The 21,019-nt window shown below is 41.1% G+C and overlaps 1 protein-coding gene across 1 annotated transcript; it reads left to right on the top strand.

Moving 5' to 3' along the window:
* Positions 1-4,749: 4,749 nt before the first annotated feature.
* LOC137624976 (propionyl-CoA carboxylase beta chain, mitochondrial-like) lies at positions 4,750-7,213 on the top strand. Its single transcript, XM_068355907.1, has 3 exons — positions 4,750-4,823; positions 5,045-5,165; positions 6,892-7,213. The coding sequence occupies exons 1-3, from the start codon at positions 4,770-4,772 to the stop codon at positions 7,011-7,013; spliced, it is 297 nt and encodes a 98-aa protein (XP_068212008.1). The 5' UTR covers positions 4,750-4,769; the 3' UTR covers positions 7,014-7,213.
* Positions 7,214-21,019: the final 13,806 nt, after the last annotated feature.

Genomic DNA, 21,019 nt, shown 5'->3' with positions numbered 1-21,019 from the left:
TGATATTGGATGTAAGATTAAGGCAAGGCATCCACAGTAAATCTCTTTTGTTTTTCATTTTTAGTTGGCTTGTATGCTACCTTATTTCTATTTCCAACCCCCTTTTGATTATTTTTTTGTGTGATACAATTTTGTGTTATTTTGATCCTTTTGATTGTAGATTTATACATTTATTAGTTTATAATACTAATTAGTTTATAATACTGTGCTGTTGATCTGAAGGTCCCGCTACGTATCGAGATAATGCGCACATGCAAATGGCGTGTTGTTTATATAATTTCTTAATTTATTTGAAATATATTCATGATGAATATTATATCAGCACCAGTATGTTACGTGATATCATAGTTTTCGTATACTGTACTTAGTTTATAGCCATTATTATTAACCATACAAATATGTTCTCTCTCTTTTTCTGTGTGTATGTTCGTACGGCTAGTTCATCTTTAAAGCTTCATTCTAGTTTAATATTAAGCCTTCATATTTCACTATAAATTACTGTGTTTAATTGGGGTTTATTAAAGCATGTTTGTATGCTATTTTTTAACTTCGGGAGCATTTCAACATTCAACAATTACTTTGGTTTTACTTTTGGTAGGCCATCAGCTGATCTCAAGGTCACGCTACTGTACTGTGATTATGTGCACATAGCGTTGTTTATGTAATTTTCTTATTCGAAATATCTTCATAATAAATATTACATAAGCATTAGTTATCATATGAATATGTTTCTTTCTCTCTCTCTCTCTCTCTCTCTCTCTCTCTCTCTCTCTCTCTCTCTCGTCTTCGAATTTTGAATTTTAATTCCCTGTTAAATCTTCACATTTCTTTGAACATTATCAGAAATTCTTTGTATCATTAGTCGATGTTTTGATTATGGGAATATTTGTAACATATCAAAAGGAAATCACTTGATTTGCCATTTGCCTTCCGCAAGAATATGACATCATCAGACTATTTTTTCTTAAATTTACAGTAAGTAGTACTATTCTCATAACCACTAAAACACTTGATATCGTTACTCGATGTTTCGATGATGGGAATACTGTAATAAGATTACTCGGTAACATGATGAAAGGATATCATTCGGTTTGCCCGGTCCCCTTCCACCAGAAATGTGACGTCATAAGACACATGACGTAAACTCGACAAAGAATGACTTGCAAAATGTATAAATCCGTTTTTTTTTTGCAAGTACTAACTACAGCAAAGAGCAATGTTTCTCTCTGAGGACCTTTTATTTTTCTGGCTAAATGTGAAAGATTTATAACTTACAACCCTCCTAGATACCAGTCAGGTATGGTGGCTGCAGAGGAGGAAGACAAACAGTATGATTCCTCCCCAGAGAGAGGTGAACCTTTCCGAGATGGTTACTTTCCCGAGTCAGTCGATTGGCTACCTCAAGTGGCTGGTCCAATGGAGCAACTATGTGGGATTAGGAAGTGCTCTGGTTATGACGAAACACAGCAGTAGAGACTGCCTTACCCATCCCTTCGTCTCTAAGCTCTTCTAACATGCATGCATCTCCCTCCACAGCATTAGTAGAAGGATTGTGTAAGGATGCTGGCCCCTACACACCAGAATGTCGGGTACACGAGTTAGCCCATGGGTCTCCGTCAGTTGCTGGGGCCCCTCTTTGATCTCTGGTGATCCTTTCCATGTTTGTGATGAGTGAAGAGGTGCTCAAGGTAAGGTTGTCCTCGTTGGCCCTCAAAGGCTCCCCTATATCAAAGCTGTTTATGGACCTCATTGGGGCATCTGAAGAAGAGACTAGAACTTTCTTCCTCTTTGGGTTCTCACTTGGACATTCTTAGGGCTAGGTCTCCTAGAAAGGGCACAAGGAAGGCCTTGTCTTTTGTGAAGAAGAGGAAAACGGATACAGTCTGAGTTGGGAGAGGAAGATGATTACGACCTAAGTTTCTCAGACGAATCAGATTGGCAGCACGATTTTCCTCGCTCCTTCAAAGACGTAATGCACAAAAGGAATAGTGCTAAGGTATTTTCCTCCCCAGGAACAGAGCCAGCATGTGTACTCATCCCAGCTATTCCTTATGGGTCGTCTTGGGCAAGGATAGTACGCCAGGGTAGGCTACCCTTGCACTCTCCTAGGAATATTGCTAAACAGCGGGCCAGAGAGCTGGATAGAGAAAGCCACCATTCCCTTCCTCAATGCACTTAGACCCTTCTCCCATTAAGAGGGAGCGCACTTCAGAGGGACATTGTCCACTCCTTGAGTTAGGCAAGTTTAGGCTTAAGCACTTAAACTAGGGCCTCAGAGGGAGCATTGTGTGTGAGAAGGAATGCCAGAGCGGAGGGGGTCCCAGTACCTCTGCTAATCATTGAACTGAACATGACTGCTTCCTTTCCTTGCAAGTAGCTAACCGTGCATTAGGAGGTATGACGACCGGAAATGACATCTATTATTATTATTATTATTATTATTATTATTATTATTATTATTATTACTTGCTAAGCTACAACCCTAGTTGGAAAAGCAGGACATGCTATGATCCCATGGTCTCCAACAGGGAAAGTAACCCAGTGAGGAAAGGAAACAAGGAGAAATAGAATATTTCAAGTACAGTAACAACATTGGAATAAATATATCGTATTTAAGCTATAGAAACTTTAACAAAACATGAGGAAGAGAAATAAGATAGAATAGTGTGCCTGAGTGTACCCTCAAGCAAGAGAACTCTAATTCAAGACAGTGGAAGACCATGGTACAGAGACTATGGCACTACCCAAGACTAGAGAACAATAGTTTGATTTTGGAGTATCATTCTCCTAGAAGAGCTGCTTACCATAGCTAAAGTCTCTCTTCTACCCTTACTCAGAGGAAAGTAGCTACTGACCAATTAAAGCGTATAGTTAACCCCGTGAGAGAAGAAGAATTGTTTGGTAATCTGTGTGTTGGGTGTATGAGGACAGAGGAGAAAATGTAAAGAATAGGCCAGACTCTTCGGTGTATATGTAGGCAAAGGGAAAATGAACTGTAACCAGAGAGAAAGATCCAACGTAGTACTGTCTGGCCAGTTAAAGGACCCCATAACTCTCTAGCAGTAGTATCTCAATTGGTGGCTGATGCTCTGGCCAACCTACTACCTACTACTTACATTGCTGTCTTCAGCTGTCCCAGTGGAGCATAGCCTACACCTGTTTCTAGAATTGGTCCTGTACTTTACAAAAGATACATTTATGCTGTAAACTTTTGGAACTGAATTTTTGGAAGATAATTTATGCCATTACCATTATGGGGGAGAAGTGCCTGGGTATATGTGATGTGGGACCATTATGTGATTATGTGGGGATGTAGGAGAACTATCACCACTAACTGACAAGAGAAAAGTTGTTCTAGAGAAGAGATAACCCCAGGATAAGATAACAAATATGAACGATGATAACCTTTAAAGCTCAAGAGTTAGGCAATATGGCTTTTTAATGAATAACTAGAAAATTTCTGGACTGGTTAAAAGATCAAGGTATTGGGAAAGAGGAAACTTGAATGTTTTTATCATCCATAGGAAGGATTTACTTCTGTGACATACAAGACTTGAGCATTCTGTAAACTTGTGACAAATCAGGGACTGCACCTTCCGATGTATCCCAAGAGTATTGTTATCATTTGCAACTGGGATGAAGGTAAACTTAATGAGTAGTAATGATGTTGAAATTCTATCAAATCTTTCTATCAAACTGAAGGAATGTAGGGAGACCAATGACACTAGTTGGACCTGAGAATATTAAAGTTTGTTTTTTTTACTAAAAAGTAAGGACATAGTACTTGGAATGTGTCTTGATAAAAAAGTGATGTTGGCGAGTGTGAAGTACCACTGCTTAATAGGAGGACAGCTCTTAGCTAGTTTTTTATATGACTATTTTTGGACTGTGGATATAGTGTTACTGTTCAAATTGAGGGAAATAGGCTTTGTGAATAATGATTGGTTTATGATATAGGTTTTGAGGTGGTTTATAAGAATTTTTTTACCTACAGTGAACCCTCGCTACTTCGCGGTTCGACCATCGCGGATTCACCACTTCGGATTTTTTCCATAACCCATATATATACAGTAATATATATATATATATATATATATATATATATATATATATATATATATATATATATATATATATATATATATATATATGTATGCACGTATTTATGTATATATGTAGGTATGTATCTGTGTATACATATAAATATATATCTATATATATATATATATACACACACACACACATATATATATATATATATATATATATATATATATATATATATATATATATATATATATCTAAAGTAGGAAGATGTGATGTAGTTCTAAGGGAAAAGTATGGGAAATATGTCTGGGTAATAAGCAAAGCTCTACCTCCAGTTTGTTTCTTCATTATGATCAGAGATAAATGTAAAGAAAACATTGGTTGCCATTTTTTATCGTGCTGTTTAGGAAATGCATGATATAAAATCACCTTTAATATTTGTGCCTGTTTTAGTTTAGGGTACTGTAGTACATGCATTAAGTGTTCTGTACATTAAAGGGTAGTTTGTTAACAGTACTACGTACAAGGGAAGGTTTTAAAAGTCTGAATATACATGTTGAATAAATAGGTAAATATGGTGTCACTACTTCGCGGATTTTCACCTATCGCGGCCGCGACTGGAACCTATCTACCGCGATAAACGAGGGTTCACTGTATAAGATATATTAAATTGGATGTCCTTCACCATATATTTGCAGGCTTATGGGGGTGCCTATGATGTCATGTCTTCTAAGCACTTGAGAGGAGACGTAAACTACACTTGGCCCACTGCAGAGGTATTATTCTACTTTCTTGAGAAACCAGTGTTGATAAATTGTAAATACACTAATCAGTAGGTGTTTGTGTTTTCAAACTTGCTATCCTTGCTTATGTTGGTACTTGAACTTTTTATTATTTTCATAACTAGTGGGTAATGTAAATCACTGTTGTTTCATATAGATCTAAAATTTGTCTTTTATCTCCATTTTATTCTTATTTATCAAAAGATATTTTCCAGGTAGCAGTAATGGGAGTAAAAGGTGCAGTGTCTATACTATATCGTGGTAAAGATAATGTATCAAAGTATGAAGCAGAATACATGGAGAAGTTTAGCAACCCATTCCCAGCAGCTGTGAGAGGTAGGCTAATATTTGAGTTAGTGCCCACCTTATTTATACTTTACATAGCCCTTAAAGACATATTATATTGTCATCAGTCAATAAGAATTCATCTGAAATTAGTGAATACCTAAAGAGTACTTGATAGTACAGGGTACTGTATAGGCTTAGCTAATCTATGATTAGAGGTTAGAAAGTCTTTCCTGTTACAGCTATTTTAAACATGAAAATTTGACACATTCATGAACCTACAATAGTGAATGTTTATAGGAAGACCAGGCTAGTCCTTGCTGCTTGGTTCTTGATAGGAAATTAATTGAAAGGAATGTTAAAAAGTGAATTGAGAGTTATTTTATGAAGAGCATTAAAAAGGGTGTTAGTTAGATTTGTTTAAATTTACGCTAACATGTTTTGAAATCAGGTAGCTCGAACAAACTCTTTTAGGCTATCAGAGTTCTTGCTTAGACTTGGTTCCTGATCAAAATTTTCTTTTTTATTTTGTATTTTTATGGACCCCTGGCTTACATTGGCAATAAAGAAGGGATCTAGTAGATAACGTGGCATAATGATTGCTTTATGTATAGTAGGCACAGACAATTTGAGTAATAATTACCTATTCATTCTTTTTATCTTTAATTCAGTAAATTGAAAGTGGTGTGGTTAATTCTACGAATAATAATTAATTTTTGTTTTGACTTCTTCAAACTTTTAAGCACTATAACTAAGCTACTGTAATATTATATCAACAAGACTTGCGCTCCTCTTGTGTCCTGTCAGTGATGGTTCTTAACCACCCATGTTTGATAATCTTGTAAGGAAGGGCCATTCAAAAGACATAGCACTTCTCCAAAAATTCTAGACATTTACTTGAGCTTTTTTGTACCTCTTCCCCCAATTTTTATTAACTAGTAGATAATTTTTTGTTGTAAACTTATTAATCACACACTATATCTACTGTACATAGAGTGTATACAGTTTTCAGTAGTTTATGGTGCATTCTGCAAAGCTCAACGTAAGGAGTATCCCATAGAAAATGAGGGGATTTAGACTTCAGTTTTTTCTTGCTTATAATGGTAGGTAAATGACGAGTCATTGCCTAGGATGGCAATAAATTCTCAGTTTTTTCTTGTTTATAATGGTAGGTAAATGATGTGTCATTGTCTAGGATGGCAATAAATTCTCAGTTTTTTCTTGTTTATAATGGTAGGTAAATGATGTGTCATTGTCTAGGATGGCAATAAATTCTCAGTTTTTTCTTGTTTATAATGGCAGGTAAATAATGTGTCAATGCCTAGGATGGCAATAAATCCTCAGTTCTTTTCTTGTTCATAATGGCAGATAAATAATGTGTCAAAGCCTAGGGTGGCAATAAATCCTCAGTTCTTTTCTTGTTCATAATGGCAGGTAAATAATGTGTCAAAGCGTAGGGTGGCAATAAATCTTCAGTTCTTTTCTTGTTCATAATGGCAGGTAAATAATGTGTCAAAGCGTAGGGTGGCAATAAATCTTCAGTTCTTTTCTTGTTCATAATGGCAGGTAAATAATGTGTCAAAGCCTAGGGTGGCAATAAATCCTCAGTTCTTTTCTTGTTCATAATGGCAGGTACATGATGTGTCAATGCCTAGGATGGCAATAAATTTTCATTAAAGTTATATTATTACATCCATTGAAACTGAAAATTGTTTCTAATTTTGCACACTTTTAATTTCAGAAAATTGTTTCTAATTTTGCACACTTTTAATTTCAGGTTTTGTCGATGATATAATCGAGCCTCGAGTAACCAGGCGGAGAATTTGTCAAGATCTAGACAAGCTGGCTACGAAAAAATTGAGTAATCCGTGGAAGAAGCATGCAAATATACCTCTGTAATTTCTGTCAATTTAAAAGTTAGTTTATTTCAATAGTTCAAATGTAGTCTTTTGTGATACTATACTGTATTTTATTTATGTCTCGTATTAGTATTTTGTGATATGCATAAATACCTTTCATTTTGAAATGTACTGTAGTAGGGTCATAGAATATATATTATTTTAGAATAAATGATTTTATATAAATAAAGGTAAAATGTCTCATTTTTTTAAGTTAAGCCCTTTCTCTTCTTATCACAGTACTGAATTAATAAATGTTGACGACTTTTGAAAAGAAATAACAAAATGAAATAAAATTTCATCAATGGTAAAGCCCACAAATTCCTCTTTAGTATGCTAAAAATAATCATGTGGGCATAAATGTGCATCCCTCTTTGAATATTGGGGTTCCCTTTTAAGAAATTCTGTTTTGGGGGTTGAGTTTGTTGTAAGAGCCATCAGTGCGCATGGGATGACTTGAGGTCTCTGGAGCATTCCTTTGGCCCTTAGCTGTGCTCTCTTTCTAGCCTTTTTGCTTTCCCCTCATTCCAGATTTCTTTCGACCCCCTTGTTGTCCGACCTTTTCAACTTTTATTCCATGGTGCAACAGGAGGTTTTTCTCATAATTGCACCGCATTGTCAAATGGCCTTCCCAGCTCTAGTGCTGGGCCCTAAATCCATTACTGTTGGGTGTCCTTCAGTAAGGCAGAGCAGTTGCAGTTGGTATACTGTGCTTGATATGATTATTGACCCCATGATCTTACTGCTTACTTGACCATGTGTTATGGTCAGCTCTATCAAAATTTAGATGATATAAAATCTCAGATGTTTTTTAAATTTTAGAAAAGAAAAAAGCCAAACAGTGACAGTGAAAAAAAATTAAGACATAACAATCATTACCTGTATATTTTAAAACTGATGAAATTATATTTACATTTTTTCAAGGATTAACAAAAGTATTTATAATTCACCTATTAATAAAGATTTACCTAAATTTATATAATGATACAGGCCAGAGTTTTAATGTCTCTATGATTTGAGTTCAGATGACGTCATTATGATGAAAAAATCCAACAACGAATTCTGAATGAGTTTCCAGAACGAATAATATAATGTCAGTGATAAAATCAGCAACACAGTTCAAATGTTATCTGTTCTTCCAAGATTTCTGATTTGTTTAAATCAGCAGTGATCCAAAACTGGCATGAAAATAAATCAAAACATGAAAAAATTTCTCCACATTATCAAAGACTATAAATAGCAGTCTTCACCCCATTATCAAAGACTATAAATAGCAGTCTTCACCCCATTATCAAAGACTATAAATAGCAGTCTTCACAACAATACAGTGATGTTAATTCAGCTATGATATATGCAAGTCTCATGTAAAATGCCTGGTGTCCTTTATATACTTGACTGAGAGAAGTTTCTTTAGAAATCAAGAAAGGTACAGGTGATTCTTAAAATGTTTACAAATCTGGGGTAAACTAGTATGTATTGAGTACAATTGGAGATGTAATTAATTTCAAGAAACCACCAGAAACTCTTGTCTAGACTATAGCGACACCTATATTTACATACTACACCTGATATCATTGCAGTGACTTACTCTCAACATTATCATTTAATATTTGGAAATATAAACCTTTCTCACAGGACTGACAGTATATAATATATTTATATTTAATATACAAATAAAATTAAACCAATAGCAGTTGTGGGAAAATTTTGTCCTCAGAATACACACAAGACTGCTGTGTACCAAATCTTATGAAATCTCTATAATGGCTCCACCGAGATTCTGGTAATATGATTAACGCACATAAGTGTGGTTTATAGGTGTAGATCACTACTTCAACTTATCACAGTCAAACTGAAAATTACAAAATTAAATTAAAAGGGAGTCCTGAAACATGGATTTATGAGGTATGTCATAAAGACAGATAATGTAGGTATTTTGAAGAGATTTGAGCTGCTGATCTTAATTTCACTTGATTTTCAGCAATTTTTATCCCAATTTTCCTCTTTTTTTTTATCATATTTACCTCTTTTTCTCAAGAGAAAACTCAAAATTATCCTGTTAATGTGTCCATTGCTGTTTTATACTTTACTTGCTTTGACTTGTACAGTACTAGCATTTCTAATACTTTTGTAATAACGTATAAGAGGGAACTAAAGTCTTGTGAAGTTTTATGTTATTGTAATGAGGTTGAAACAGATTCCTTTCCTTACTGTTGGGAAGTTTCAATTTTTCAAGGTGTTGTAACATTGGTGGATCTCTTAATTTTTTCTTCTTTAGTTAATTTGTGTAAAATCATCAAACAATCCTTAGTGCTTTAAAGCACTCACTGTGTGAATAGCAAACTACATTAGAATATAGTAGTATGCAGGTATCCCTTCAACCTACAATCGCAGTGGCTATCTACTTTTAGCACTTAATTTTTCATAGAGGAAACCAGTATAAAAGAGTAATCATAACTTGGATTCCGGAAGTTTCGACTTCATACTCATATTGCTTGGGCTGTTCATATGAAGTTGCTTTCTCTTTTCCTCTGTTGTAATTAAAGTTGTTGACTCTAAGATGGTTAAAACCACCTTTCTTTCATCTCTTCAAGGGCTTATGGGCTGAGCTTCCTCCTTTTCAGATATAGGGGGAAAGTACTGCCTGTATTCGTCCTGAGTAATTAATCTAATATGAGCCTGACAAATGAGAACTAATGGAAATACATTGACACTGTCCTTTCTCTGCCATTTTGAGAATGCCTAGGTCATACCTCCATGACTCGCCATAACTAAACAAGATCAAGGCACCTTGTTTGTTGCAAATCAATCACGAGAGAGCAAATCTTGAAAATGGCTACCAAATATAATGATAGGCCTTCCATGGGCATGGAGTGAGTACACTTTTAACTCAGGAATATCGGAGAGAAAATTCCCGGTCTGGCACTCTCCCTGCTGAGTCATTTATTTCTTGTCTAGTGCCATGAATCATGCTGTGCAATGTAGGAATTACAAGAGTCTTTGCAGCGCCCCACTTATGTGTCATAGCTGGACTTGCTTTATTTCCTTCTTCACATCCGTTCATGCTTCGTTTTCATAAATCTAATTGAGCAATGATTTTTGGTACTCATTTCCACTACCCACAAGATAGCGCAATTGCAGATGAAAATTTACATTGATGGAGATACAGAATACATAAGTGAAGCAGTGCATTAAATAAGGTGTTTGTGGATAATATTTCCAAGACATCAAGCCAGCAACTCACATTTTTATGATAGAAGCTTGCCTTGTCTGACGGATAGTTGAACCACTACTGCTACTTCACACCTTTCTTGTTTTTAAAATTGAGAAACCATTCAGAGATTTACATATACCATAGAACATTATGATATGTAATGTTTTTGGAATTTATAGGAGCCCAACTCTACAACCTATTTACCATATTACAATTTTTGTAGTACTGTATTATATTTCCAATTTACTTTTTATTGAATTGGGTTTTCTTCTGAGTTTCACACACCTCAAATTTTATTTTGCCCGATCATCAATGCTACTTAGTTTCTTTTCATTACCTCACAACAAAGAGTACATTCCCAACATTTATGTTTTGGCAATATGTCTTCAATAATATGGGAAATATTAATGTAAATAATATAGCAAACTGTACTTGACAAGAAAATTTCATTCATTACTGGGACTACTATTTTTTCTTCTTAATTTTTAGTCTTCTTATTAGCCCATTGTAGCTGATGACATTTGAAATTCCCTAGAAAATGAGGGATAGAGTACTTGGCCAGCAAAATTATTAAGCTGAGATGAAGGCTTAAGCCAGCACATAGAGTATTATTTTATTATCATTATTATCATGAGCTAAGCTACAACCCTAATTGAAAAAACAGAATGCTATGAGACCAAGCGCTCCAATGGGGAAAATTAAAGAAATAGGGAATAAACTATAAGAGAAGTAATGAATTAAGATAGAATACTTTATGAACAGTAGTATTAGATTAAATTTTTCAAATATAAACTATAAAAACTTGAAAAAAACAAGGGGAAGAGAATTAAGATAGAATAGTGTGCCCCATTGTACCCTCAAGCAAGAAAACTCTACCCCAAGACAGTGGAAGGCCATGGGATAGAGGCTATGGCATTCAAGACTAGAGAACAATGGTTTGATTTTGGAGTGTCCTAGAAGAGCTGCATACCATAGCTAAAAAGTACTTTCTACCCTTACCAAGAGGAAAGATACCACTGAACAATTACAGTGTAGTAGTTAACCGCTTGAGTGCAGGGAAGCTGTTTGATAATCTCAATTGTCAGGTGTATGAGGAAAGAGAAGAATGTGGAAAAAATAGGCCAGACTATTTAATCAGATGGTCCTACCAGTATAAACTTATACATCAGAAACTTAGAGTCTTACTAAAGACGTAGAACAAAAGTTAGTTACAACTCAAAGAACTATGAGAAGAATAATGATGGGAATAACACTAAGAGACAAAATGAGCAACATGGGTATGCGTGAAAACTAAAATAGAGGATACTCCAGCAACAGGTAAGGAAACAGAGGGATTAGTGGAAAGAACCAGCAGATATGGTGTGTTGAAAGGAGAAAAGTAGTGGTGGAACAGACAGGTGCAGGACACTTAAAAGAAATTCAAAGGCAATTAGGAGCTCAAAAGTAAGGCGTGCGCAGTGTGCAGAGAAATGGTACAGGGAAGAGAAAAGCAATTCAAGGAGGAAAATAGGTATAATTATGGGAAGAAGGGTAGAACAATTGAATGAAAGACTTGCAACAAGGGAAAGAGAAAACATATCTTCAGATTTCAAACTTGAGGAAAAGACTTTTGGGTAACTTGAGTCATCAAGGTTGCAGATGAAAATTTACATTGATGGAGATACAGAATACATAAGTGAAGCAGTGCATTAAATAAAATGATAAATGGTAAAATGCCAGTCTATCCAAGTTCCAGATTGAAAGGGTCAAGATACTAGTTTCAGAAGGGGAAGAATTGATGTGGAGTTTATTAAGAGCAATATGAGAATATGAAATAATGTCTAAAGACGGGAAGGAAAATCTAATGGTATCTATATTCAAGCAAAAAGGTGACATCATGGAATGTGATAACTATGGGGAAATTAAGCTAACAGAGCATAGTTTGAATGTATTTGAAAGGGTACTAAATGAGAGATAGAGAGAGGTTATAAAGATTGGGAGACAGCAGTATGGATTCATTATGGGAAGAAGGACTGTGGATAATATTATTATGATAAGGCAGCTACAGGGAGAGAGGCTAGACTGAAACCTGCTCTTTGTACTTTTGTAGATGTAGAGAAAGCTTATGATATAGTATTGTTATTATTATTATTATTACTTGCTAAGCCTAGTTGGAAAAGCAGGATGCTATAAGCCCAGGAGCCTCCAACAGGGAGAATAGCTCAGTGAAGAAAGGAAAAAAGGAAAATGAAATATTTCAGGAAGAATAACAACAAAATAAATATATCCTATATAAACTATAAAAACTTTAACAAAACAATAGGAATAGAATTAAAATAGAAGAGTGTGCTTGAGTGTACCCTCAAGCAAGAGAACTCTAAACCAAGGCAGTGGAAGACCATGGTACAGAGGTTATGGCACTACCCAAGACTAGAGAACAATGGTTTGATTTTGGAGTGTCCTTCTCCTAGAAGAGCTGCTTACCATAGTTAAAGAGTCTCTTCTACCCTTACCAAGAGGAAAGTGGCCACTGAACAATTACAGTGCAGTAACCCCTTGAGTGAAGAAGAATTATTTGGTAATCTGTGTTGTCAGGTGTATGAGGACAGAAGAGAATATGCAAAGAATAGGCCAGACTATTCAGTGTGCGTGTAGGCAAAGGGAAAATGAACCGTAACCAGAGAGAAGGATCCAATGTAGTACTGTCTGGCCAGTCAAAAAGACCCCATAACACACTAGCGGTAGTATCTCAACAGGTGGCTGGAGCCTTGGCCAACCTACTACCTACGAGAGAAATTATGTTTTGGTGCTTGAAGAGAAAAGTTCCTGAGAGATTGGATAGAATTGTTAAGATTATGTACAAAAGAACAAGGACAAGTAATTACATCAGTTAGGGAAACAAAAACCTTGAAGTTAGTGTTGGATTACACCAGGGGGTTTGCATTTTTATTTGGGATGGTCATGGATGTGTTAAGTGAAGAGCACAGAAATGAAGAGTTGTGAGAGATGCTATATGTAGATGATTTTGTGAATACTGCTGAAAATGAAGAAGACTTACATAGAAGGGTTGTAGAGTGACTCGAGTTTTTGGAGAGGGGTGGTTTGAGGGTAAATGTGGATAAGACTGAATTTATGGTGAGCAGTAAGAAATGAAGGGACAGGAGAGTCATACATGAAAGTAGTGGCTTGGTCATAAAACAGATGGAACAATTTAGTTACTTGGGATCTACTGTAAGTGGGAAGAGATGATATAAGACTGAAATTAAGAATAGTTCAGATAAAAGCACCCTGGTGGAAATGCAGGGAGGTAGCGGGAGAGTTATGTGATAAGAAAATGCCAATCAAGCTAAAATTAAGATCTATAGCACAGTAATAAGAACAGTGTTACCCTATGTATTGGGAACATGGACTCTAAGATGAAAAGCAGAAGCAAAGCTTAAATGAATAAAGATGAAAAGTTGAGACAGCTTAAGGGAATATTAGTGGTTGAAAGATTGCAAAATAATAGAATAAGAAAAATTGATGTCCTTTAGATTAGCCTATAGAGGTGAAAAGTGTATCACAACTGAGATGGTGTTGGAGAGGGAGAGAGGAGGGCTTGGGAGAAACCTGTTAGGGCTGGGAAAGAAGATCGAGAGGGAGGCAAAGAATTAGATGGTAAGATAAGGTGAAGGTTTATCAGGAGAGAAGAGATTTGATGGAAGAGAATGCCTTTAATAGAAGGCATTTTAGGGGGTGCATCAGGTAACCAACCCCTTTAATGTTGAGAGAACAGTGGGAAAGAATGTACTGTATATATATATATATATATATATATATATATATATATATATATATATATATATATATATATGGGATAACAATTGATTTAATAATTGATGAAAAAGATTTCATAATAGTAAAACTTGTAGACCTTTACACAAAATGTTTGCAAGAATAATCCATATCTACAGTTTGGAAAAATTATATCATATTAATTCACATAAAGGGAAACACAAAAGACCTGAAAAATCACCTCCCAATAAATTCACTCTCAGCAATATATAAACGGATTTTGAGCGAAGCGAAAAATCTATTTTTGGGTGAGATAGCCATGTTATTCTGATGGAAGGTTCCTAATAGTAGCTTCCAAGGGATATATGAACTACAGTGATATTCCCAGAGAATTTACCTTTAGGTCTCCAGAATTCCAACTCCTGGCGCGAATATCCTTAACATTCTCTTAAGGATATCGCATAAATCAGGGGACGTATATCTTGATACAACACGTAGCGATCTTCTCCCCGAATAGCGTTTTCGCTTCAAGGGGGAAGAGTGGCAATTTTGGAAGGGGAGCCGTTATCAAGGTTACCCTATTTCCCATACTGCTATTGAGTATCAAGACGGCGCCATATCCAAGATGGCGGACATTCCTTGTAGCCTTGAGCATGGTGCTACAGATATACTAGTTTCGGGAGGGATTCTGCAAAGGCCTTTTACATAGAAAAGGAGGGTGGGTCCATTAGGACGACATGGCTATTTCACCCAAAAATAGATTTTTCGCTTTGCTCAAAATCCGTTTTTTGGGCTCAAGCCATGTTGTCCTGATGGAAGTTTACCAGAGAATTACTAGAAATTACTGTATCTGTGGATTTTCATCAGTGCCTTAACCTTTGGACAATTTTTCTATGGTCATCTGGACCATTGAGACAAATGACGTTACCGTTATCCGTCATTACCACTAATCATAGACGATGTTAGTGCTTCCTGCCCCCCTACGGGGAAGAGTCATACTAGATTGTAGAAAAGGGGCCTCAGGGTTAGCATATATTGTATGAACTAACATAAGTATTCACCAGGTATACAAACGGTCTCACGGTTTGTATATATTGTCGGAACAATATCAGTGTCAATTATATCCATTGTTTATAAGCATACAATGATATGAGATTTACTTAAATGAGTAAGTCAAAGAAATCTGGCGTGCCACAAGGTACGGTATTAGCTGCACTGCTGTTTGTTATTATGATCTCAGACATAGACTGTGATGTTGAAAACTCTGTAGTGAGAAGTTTCGCCGATGACACAAGAATAAATAGAGAAATTACTTGTGATGAAGATAGGAACTCACTACAAAGAGATCTAAACAAAATATATGAATGGGCGGAGATAAATAGGATGGTATTTAACTCCGATAAATTCGAATCAATGAATTATGGAAACAGAGAAGGAATGGTATGTGCATACAAGGGACCTAATAACGAGACAATCACAAACAAGGAAGCAATTAAAGACCTTGGTGTAATGTTAAATAGGAATATGTTATGCAACGGCCAAATAGCAACACTGTTGGCTAAATGTAAAGCAAAAATGGGAATGTTATTCAGACACTTTAAAACAAGAAAAGCTGAACACATGATTATGCTTTACAAAACTTATGTACGTAGTACACTCGAGTACTGCAATGTGATATGGTACCCACACTACCAAAAGGATATTGCACAAATAGAGAGTGTACAAAGGTCCTATACTGCTAGAATAGAAGAAGTTAAGGACCTTGACTACTGGGAAAGACTGCAAATTTTAAAACTATACAGTCTAGAAAGGAAAAGAGAAAGCTACATGATAATACAAGCATGGAAGCAAATAGAAGGAATTACTGAAAACATCATGGAGCTAAAAATATCAGAAAGAGCAAGCCGAGGTAGATTAATAGTGCCAAAAAATATACCAGGAAAAACTAAGGAAGGCACACAGGACATTAATCCACTACGCACCAGCATCGATAATGCAGCGACTATTTAATGTGCTGCCAGCTCATCTAAGAAACATATCAGGAGTGAGCGTAGATGTGTTTAAGAATAAGCTCGATAACTACCTAAGATGCATCCCAGACCATCCAAGACTGGAAGATGCAAAATACACCGGAAGATGCATTAGCAACTCTCTGGTGGATATACGAGGTGCCTCACACTGAGGGACCTGGGGGAACCCAAACAAAAAATAAGGCAATGTGCAAATTGCCGGGCAAAATAGGACCCAATTACATTCTAATAGACATTTATTTCTAATAAATAACTAAATGGGATAACGAGTGAAGCGAATGTAACATGTTAAAAGAATTATACGTGCAACGTATACAGAAATTATTTTTCCCTCCTTGAAAGGGAAGAAATGATGAGTGCCACTCTAAGAATGAAAAATTTTAATAAATTTTCCTTTAAAATTTCTGTAAATGTTGTATCCTATCAACACTGTGTACTACGTACACACGGCACAAGTGTTATCTGTATAATTCCACACCTGAGATTTTGAACAGACTTAGTGTTACCATGGTAACACTCACTTAAAAGGTATCACACCGGAAGTGTCGACACCTTTTCCCTTTACTGTAATTGATAGTCCCAATCAATTAACTGTTCATCGCAGTACTTAGACGACAGGTTTTAATACACTACCTGCCGCTACCACAAACTGCTTCAGTTCATGAACCTGCTTAGCATAGTTTGTTCCGTAACCGAAATACAAACCACGCTATTTAAATAGGGGTATTACTTTCGGCGTAGCTGAATGACGAGCCATTAGATTTTTAACGAGGATTAATTACCCCCTCGCTAGTTAGCGAGGGGGTAGGGGAGGGGTAGCTAGCTACCCCTCCCCCCTCACACACCGGTGAACTGATTCACTTCGCTTTTGGCTCGGGTGATGGTCAGATGTGTCTGCTCTCACCCTCGCATATTGACAGCCTTAATATTTTTTGCTTTCTCTTTCAGTTGTGTGTTCGGAAGTTGGCCTCTCTCTTTATCACGCGGAAGTGCCCTGGTTTACCCGACTGCCCTTGTGGGACTTATATGTCGGCGGTCGAGACGGACCCTCACACCTTGTGTCCGTTCTGCAGAGGTCAACGGTGTGATAAAGATAAAGTGTGCAGTGAGTGCAGGGAGTGGTCTACCTCCCAGTAGGAGAGGTTTTCCCGACGACGGAAGAAGAAGTCTAAGCGGGATCTTTCTCCTTCAAGGGTTTCCTTGAAGAAGGAAAATTCCAAGGACTCTTCTTCCGTTGCCCGAACCTCCTCCGAAGCTCCCACTCGATCGGTCTCTCGTGAGAGGCCGTCGAGTGGTAGCGTAGGCCGTTCTTTTGTTGACCGACCTCGGGGTTCGGGAGAGGGAGTTGCCTCCCATAGCGAGGCAGCTCCTCCTCCTCTTCCAGGGGAGGATTTATCTGTTTCTGTGAATAATGATGATTTATTGCAGCTTTGGGCTTCCTTGGGGCTTAAGGGTTCGCCCTCCAGGGAAGCCCTGTTTGACTTGATCCAGTTGGGTGCAGCTGTCAAACAGTCGCCGGTGATAGCGGAGGTTGACCCTCTGTCTATCGTCGACGTTGTTGTGGCAGAGGGTTCCGACGGGTCGGGTCAAACCCCTGCCTTGGGTGCTGATGTTGCTGAAGGCTCAGTTCCCCCCTCTGAACATCCTTCGAGGGAGGAGCTGAGTCCAACGGTCTCTCCTGCAGGTGATTCTCCCCCTCGGGGGAGTTCACAGACAGAGTCTCCTCATTGGAGGACCGACGATGGTGTTCCTGCTCCCAGAGGTCGTCTTCGCCGCAAGGCTCGCCCTCCTCTTCGCCGTAGAGGTCTTCCATCTCCCCACAAGGGAGTTAGGAGACGCCTCTTCGGCTCCTCGCCCTCGCCATCCCCCGCAGAGGATTCTCCTCAACGTGAGTTGACCGTTGCAGCCGCATCACTGGACCTCTCTGCAGATCGTCCGCGATCTCCTACGCCTGCCAGACCTGCTGATCTTCCTTCACTGTTCCTGGCAGCTGATGCGCAGTGGGCGCCCACGCACCCCGTTATCCAACGGGCACCGGTCCCTTCGGGGCAAAAGGGCTTGTCTCACAATGTGAGCAAGTCCCTTAAGTGCCAGGTTTCACCTGTGTGCCCACAATCTCTGCTTTCCTGTTCCTGCTGTTGCTGAGAGTCATCCTGTGCCTGAAACAACGCGCCAGTGATCTCCTATGGCAGAGTCGACATGTCAGCGCTCTTCTGCTCGCCATCGATCTCCTGCTCGCTAGCGCTCACCTGCGCGCAAGCGCTTGCCTGCGCGTCAGCGATCTCCTGTACGCCAGCGATCTCCTCGCCAGCGCACATCTGCGCGCCCTGATCCTGATACGCGCCACGCGCGCCCACGATATCCTGCGCGGCCACGATCTCCAGCTCGCCAGCGAACTTCCCCTGCGCACCCACGATCTCCGGATCTGGGCGTAGGAAAGAAGTCTCATCCTTCGCCTTCTCGCCAGTGATCACCTGCGTGCCCTCGGAACTCGCCCTCTCGTCAACCCTCGCCTGCGCGGTCACCTTCGTGCGCACAGGTATCAGCTCTTACCGTGCGCACTTCCAGAGGGAGACGGGACACTACGCACCCACACGCCCACGAGCAGTCTCCTTCACGCACTTCTACGCCTGCTGGTTCTGCGCCCCATCTGTCTTCTCCAGATCGCGCACCTGCACGCCAGCGATCGCCTGCGCGCCCGCGCGCTCCATCGCCTGCGTGCCCGCGCGCTCCATCGCCTGCACGCCATCACTCTCCAGCACGCCCACGCGCCCACGAGCCTGCTCGCCGAAGATCACCTGCGCGCCCACGCACAACCTCACCTGTGCGCAGTCGCTCATCTGCTCGTCCTGCGCGCCATCGCTCTCCTGTGTGCCATCGCTCGCCTGCACGCCGTCGTTCGCCTGCGCGCCGTCATTCACGCTCCCTCGCCCGCGCGCCCACGCGCTCCCTCGCCCGCGCGCCCACGCGCTCCCTCGCTTGCGCGCCCACGCGCTCCCTCGCCCGCGTGCCCACGCGCTCCCTCGCCCGCGTGCCCTCGCGCTCCCTCGCTTGCGCGCCCGCGCGCTCCCTCGCTCGCGCGCCCGCGCTTTCATCTCCGTGCGCGAACCTGGGATTGTTCCATCGCGCGAGCCCAAGCACGATTCCCTCCGGGTTTCGCAACGCGAGCTCCCTAGCGAGCATCCAGGACCGAGAGCAGTCAGGTCATCTTCTTCACGGTCCCCCCCCTCCCCGCAAGCGCAGAACAGCGCGCTCGCAGGAGGAGGGGAAGTCTTCAGGGAGGTCTAGGCACCAATCTTCTTCCTTTTCTTTTCAGGCAGGCCCTGTGGTATCTACTGTCTTCTCCAGATCGCGCACCTGCACGCCAGCGATCGCCTGCGTGCCCGCGCGCTCCATCGCCTGCGCGCCCGCGCGCTCCATCGCCTGTACGCCATCACTCTCCAGCACGCCCACGCGTCCACGAGCCTGCTCGCCGAAGATCACCTGCGCGCCCACGCACAACCTCACCTGTGCGCAGTCGCTCACCTGTGTGCCATCGCTCGCCTGCACGCCGTCGTTCGCCTGCACGCCGTCGTTCGCCTGTACGCCGTCGTTCGCCTGCACGCCGTCATTCTTCTGGTTGCCAACACTCGCCCACGCTCCCTCGCCCGCGCGCCCACGCGCTTCCTCGCCCGCGCGCCCACGCGCTCCCTCGCCCGCGCGCCCACGCGCTCCCTCGCTTGCACGCCCACGCGCTCCCTCGCCCGCGCGCCCACGCGCTCCCTCGCCCGCGCGCTCCCTCGCCCGCGCGTCCACGCGCTCCCTCGCCCATGCGCTCCCTTGCCAGCGCTCCCTCGCCCGCGCGCCCTCCCCCGCGCGCCCTCGCGCTCCCTCGCTCGCGCTTTCATCTCCGCGCGCGAACCTGGGATTGTTCCATCGCGCGAGCCCAAGCACGATTCCCTCCGGCTTTCGCAACGCGAGCTCCCTAGCGAGCCTCCAGGACCAAGAGCAGTCAGGTCATCTTCTTCACGGTCCCCCCCCTCCCCGCAAGCGCAGAACAGCGCGCTCGCAGGAGGAGGGGAAGTCTTCAGGGAGGTCTAGGCACCAATCTTCTTCCTTTTCTTTTCAGGCAGGCCCTGTGGTATCTACTCCGAAGGATCGTCCGATCCCCTTCCCTCCAGCGGGAGTCTCTGACACTGCCTGCGTCTGTCAGTAATCAGCCGTGGTTTGGGTCCCTTATCAGAGCTGTCGTCCAGGCTGTTAAGCCTGCCTTCGCTGATTTGGGTCTCAAACCAACGGCAGCTCCGACCCCACTGAAGAGGAAGAGAGGAGTAGAGATCGTGGTGACTTCTCCCAGGGTCAAGCTGGCTCCTAAGAAGTCCGTAAGGAAGGCTCTTTCCCCCCCACAGACGTTCTCTCCTTCTCCTGTGGACGAAGCTTTTCCGTCCTCAGGGGAATTTACCGAGGTGAGACCTTCTCTCACCGCACCAATGGGAGAAACCCCACCGCGAGTAGGAGAATCGTCCCGTGTTGGGGAGGAGAAGAGCCCTCAGACTTCATTGCTGGAGTCCTGCATCCCTCCTAGAAGGGAACCGAAGGACTCGAAGACTATCCCGAAGTCTTCTTCCAGGATTCGACCAGAGCCAGCGAGACCCCAGGAGAACGTCCACGTGTCCCCCCAAGTAGAGCATCTGGGGACAGGAGACTTTGCTGCCAGTTCACCAGGAGGAGAGCAGCAAGAATCAGAGCATGCCTTCTGACAAGTCTTGACTCTGATGAGGCATCTCAACGGGTTCAAGGACCCTGAGATCGCCCCTTGTGAGGGCAAGGACACGGTCCTGGACCGAGTCTTTGGCATTCAGAAACCCTCTAAGGCCAGTGCGGCTTTGCCTTGGTCCCAAGGGGTGAAGAGTGCCAGGGATAAGGTTGAGGGCCAGCTCTCCGAGCTCGCCTCCTCCAGCCGTTCCAATGCTGGCAACAAGCTCCTCCCACCTCCTCGTGTTCAACAGAGGAGGTATTTTGAGATCATGG

The sequence above is a fragment of the Palaemon carinicauda genome, chromosome 31 (assembly GCF_036898095.1).
Source record: "Palaemon carinicauda isolate YSFRI2023 chromosome 31, ASM3689809v2, whole genome shotgun sequence".
NCBI lineage: Eukaryota > Metazoa > Arthropoda > Malacostraca > Decapoda > Palaemonidae > Palaemon > Palaemon carinicauda.
Note: the sequence above shows the minus strand (reverse complement) of the source record. Positions and strands in the feature narration are given on the sequence as shown.